Below are 3,423 nucleotides of genomic sequence, written 5' to 3' on the forward strand. Positions count from 1 at the left end.
AAAAAGACAACCCGACCCAATTGGGCATAAAAATGTCCCATAAAGTGACGACTACGCACGGTCTTAGTTTTTTTTTTTTATAAGACTTTAACCAAGTAGGCTAGCCTTACATTGACGCTCTCTCTCCTAATTAAATTCGAAATTTTACATGGTTTAATTCTCTATCACTTAATTTTTTTCTAACATAAAAGAATCAGGGCCGGCCTTAGAGGGAGTAAAGTGAAGCTACGGCTTTAGGCCTCCACTTTGCAAGGGCCTCTAGTTTTAATCTTTTTTATATACATTTAGATGTTAATGCTGATTGGGCTTGGGAGTCGAAGTAACCACAACAATAATTATCAGATTTAAATATATGTGGATAACCATTAATCAAAATGAGCGACCTTTTAGTTCTCGTGATAATCAAGATCTGTGTTTATTCTAGTTTATGTGATACATTTATAGCAAAATTAAAATTGCATGAGGTACGTTTAGTAATTTCATTCTTCTCTTAGACAATCAATCTGGGTGTTTCTTAGCCTTTGTTAAGTATTCTTTTAATCAAGTGCCAAGTAATTACATGGTTTTTTTTAGGTAGTTGCAAACACAGAGCTTATCATTGTAGTATACACTTTACGCATGTAAGGAGAAGAAAATAATCAATATTAATGACTAACATTTTGGTTTATGAAATCATTTTCTTTGTAGAGTTTATTGTAAATGAAATTCTAAAAGAGCCACATTTTACAAGTAAGCTTTAGGCCTCCAAAATGGTTGAGCCGGCCCTGAAAAGAATGAAAATTCTACACACGTGTGTGTATGTTCTATTAAGGTATGTGTAATTAGTCATACATGCACATGTGTAGCTGGTTTATGTTAACTGTTTGAAATCATATACATATGTTGGTTAAACAGTTAATTAACAACTATCATCTACTTTGTTCACCAAGTGTAACAAGATACGTTACATATATATAAGAATTTTTATGATAAACTGCTGTGTGTAAACATAATAATCATCAGAATTCAACATAAACTACAAAATGGTTAGGACTAAGAATTAATTAAATAAAAGTATTAAACAAAGTAACTCCATCAAACACAAGATACTTGAAAATAGAAAGAACCAGAAGCTACTGAAAGATAGATTCATAGCGCGACACTTGTCTTCTTGACTGCTTCAACAACATCGAAATCAGTCATTTGATCCAGGAGAAGGACTTCCCTTGATTAATCAACTGCAAAGAAATTATTGTTGTGAGCAAGTAAGAACAGTTACAACTTGAAAGACATACCAAGATGAGTTGTAAATAGAGGCCAAATATGAATGATAAGATAACAAATGTCAAGGAAAAGTCAATAAACTGTACATAATATATAAAAATAAAACCCACATTGGCAATCCTCTTGTTGTTACTTGCCTGTTTTGGCCTCACATTAAGATAGGGAGATACAAGGCTCTCCACAAATATAGGGGCATCCATATACTCCCTATAGTGATGTTCCGAAGCAAGGAAAACCCATAACTCATCATCTTTCTTGGTTAATACCCATCTCAAGATGTGTACAATATCACGCTTCGTCTCCTGATCACGCCAATGTGGTAGCATTTCCCACGACTCTTTTACATTGTACTTTTTCATTAACCATGCGTTGTGATAAGGATAACCATAATACGAAGAACCATGATCATCCCGATTAAATATATGCACAGGCATTCTTTGACAATTCCCAGATAGCATTTACAAGAACAACATATACATGTTGGATCATCAGGTAGGGGGATTTCTTTAAACTCTTCTTTAGATAAATCATAAGACAGAATGAACATCTTAAAATTTTTATCAACTGTAGGGCTGTAAACGAGCCGAGTCAAGCCGAGCTAGACCCAGCTCGAGCTCGGCTCGAACTCGATTCGAGCTAGCTCGGCTCGAACTCGATTCGAGCTAGCTCGGCTCAAGCTCGAATTTCAAATCGAGCTGAGATTTGAGGCTCAAGCTCGACTCGATTAGAATTCGAGCTAGCTCGGCTCGGCTCGATCTAGCTCGAACTAACAAAAAACCGCAAAATTTACTACTTAAAAAGCCCTTAAAATGAATTTCTTCATAGACTAAGGGCCATAATTGCCATTTAATTTAACCATATGGCTAAATATGCAAGTATAGGGGAAACATTGTCTTTACCTTCTTTTATAGGGGAAACACTCCCTTAGTTTTTGTTTTCTAAGCGATGTGGGACAAAAAAAAATGAAAGATGTAAACCTTATCGAGCCAGCTCACGAGCTCACGAGCCGAGCCAGACAAAGCTCGAGCTCGGCTCGTTTACAAACCGAGCCGAGCCGAGCCGACTCGTTAACAACCGAGCCAATTTCGAGCCGAGCTTTCTTCGAGCTTTTTTCGAGCGAGCTTCGAGCCACGAGTTTTTTGAACACCCCTAATCAACTGCAAGCCAGTGAAGTGCACCATTGCATAAGATACCAATCTTAGTATAAAATCTATACTTCACTTCTCCAATTGATCTCCAAACATTTGATTTCAAACTCAGCACTTGAAGACATGTTTTATAATAGCCTTTCTTGGCCCCTGCGATAACCTTGTAGTCGTCACTGAATGCGTCATAACCAAAACCCCAACATGCTTGTAAACGAGAGGGGAGTGAACTCAGTTGTCTTGCCTCTTTGGTCAACGGATTGACTACTATAACTTTGGAATAATTTTCAGGAGTCATACAAACTAAGCCATTGGAAGAACCAACAAGATGATCACAAGTAATTCTTCTATGGACAAGTTCATTGTTGCAGCGATCTTTGTTGCGACTAAGGTTCAGATGCTGGTTAACGAAACGAGGACTTGTGATTAAAGAATGCCATGACTTACACACTCTCTTGAAACGTATCAGATCCTTCACATCTGATCTTACGAGTATCTGCTCAACCACATAAGCATGAACGAGCTTTATTTTCAAAAAGAAACGAGGACTTGTGATTAAAGAATGCCATGACTTACACACCCGCTTGAAACGGATCAGATCCTTCACGTCCAATCTTACGAGTATCAGCTCAACCAAATCGCCATAACCAAGCTCTGCCATATATTGAAAGTTGAAACCCTAATAGTGAACCGGAAAACAGAATACATATATATGGAGTAACCGAGTAAGTAAATTCAATGGTTATACGCTTTCCATATCAATTTAAACGAAGATATGACCCATTATTAAAGATACTTTACTTCTAAGGAAAGTAACTATTTTTATTTTTCCCAAAAAGAAATTTAAATTTAAAGAAGTTATATATGCATCTTTTTAAATATTAAATGTAACCGGAACTAGAAAATAAAGTTGAAAATTGTAATCTGAAGGGTCGTTTCAAAAAGAAATTTAAAGGAGTTTTATATATATATTTTTTTTGAAAGGGAAGATTCTATGATTATAGAATAGGGTCAG

General features: G+C 36.2%; 1 protein-coding gene across 1 annotated transcript; it reads right to left on the bottom strand.

Annotated features, from left to right (window-relative positions):
* Positions 1-2,345: 2,345 nt before the first annotated feature.
* Positions 2,346-3,138, bottom strand: LOC110927246 (F-box/kelch-repeat protein At3g23880). Its single transcript, XM_022170897.2, has one exon. The coding sequence runs from the start codon at positions 3,067-3,069 to the stop codon at positions 2,413-2,415; it is 657 nt and encodes a 218-aa protein (XP_022026589.1). The 5' UTR covers positions 3,070-3,138; the 3' UTR covers positions 2,346-2,412.
* Between the last annotated feature and the right edge of the window lie 285 nt (positions 3,139-3,423).

This window comes from Helianthus annuus, chromosome 2 (assembly GCF_002127325.2).
Source record: "Helianthus annuus cultivar XRQ/B chromosome 2, HanXRQr2.0-SUNRISE, whole genome shotgun sequence".
NCBI lineage: Eukaryota > Viridiplantae > Streptophyta > Magnoliopsida > Asterales > Asteraceae > Helianthus > Helianthus annuus.

Coding starts and splice junctions, on each gene's coding strand:
- LOC110927246 (XM_022170897.2), bottom strand. CDS start 3,069: ATGGCAGAGCTTGGTTATGGCGATTTGGTTGAGCTGATACTCGTAAGA.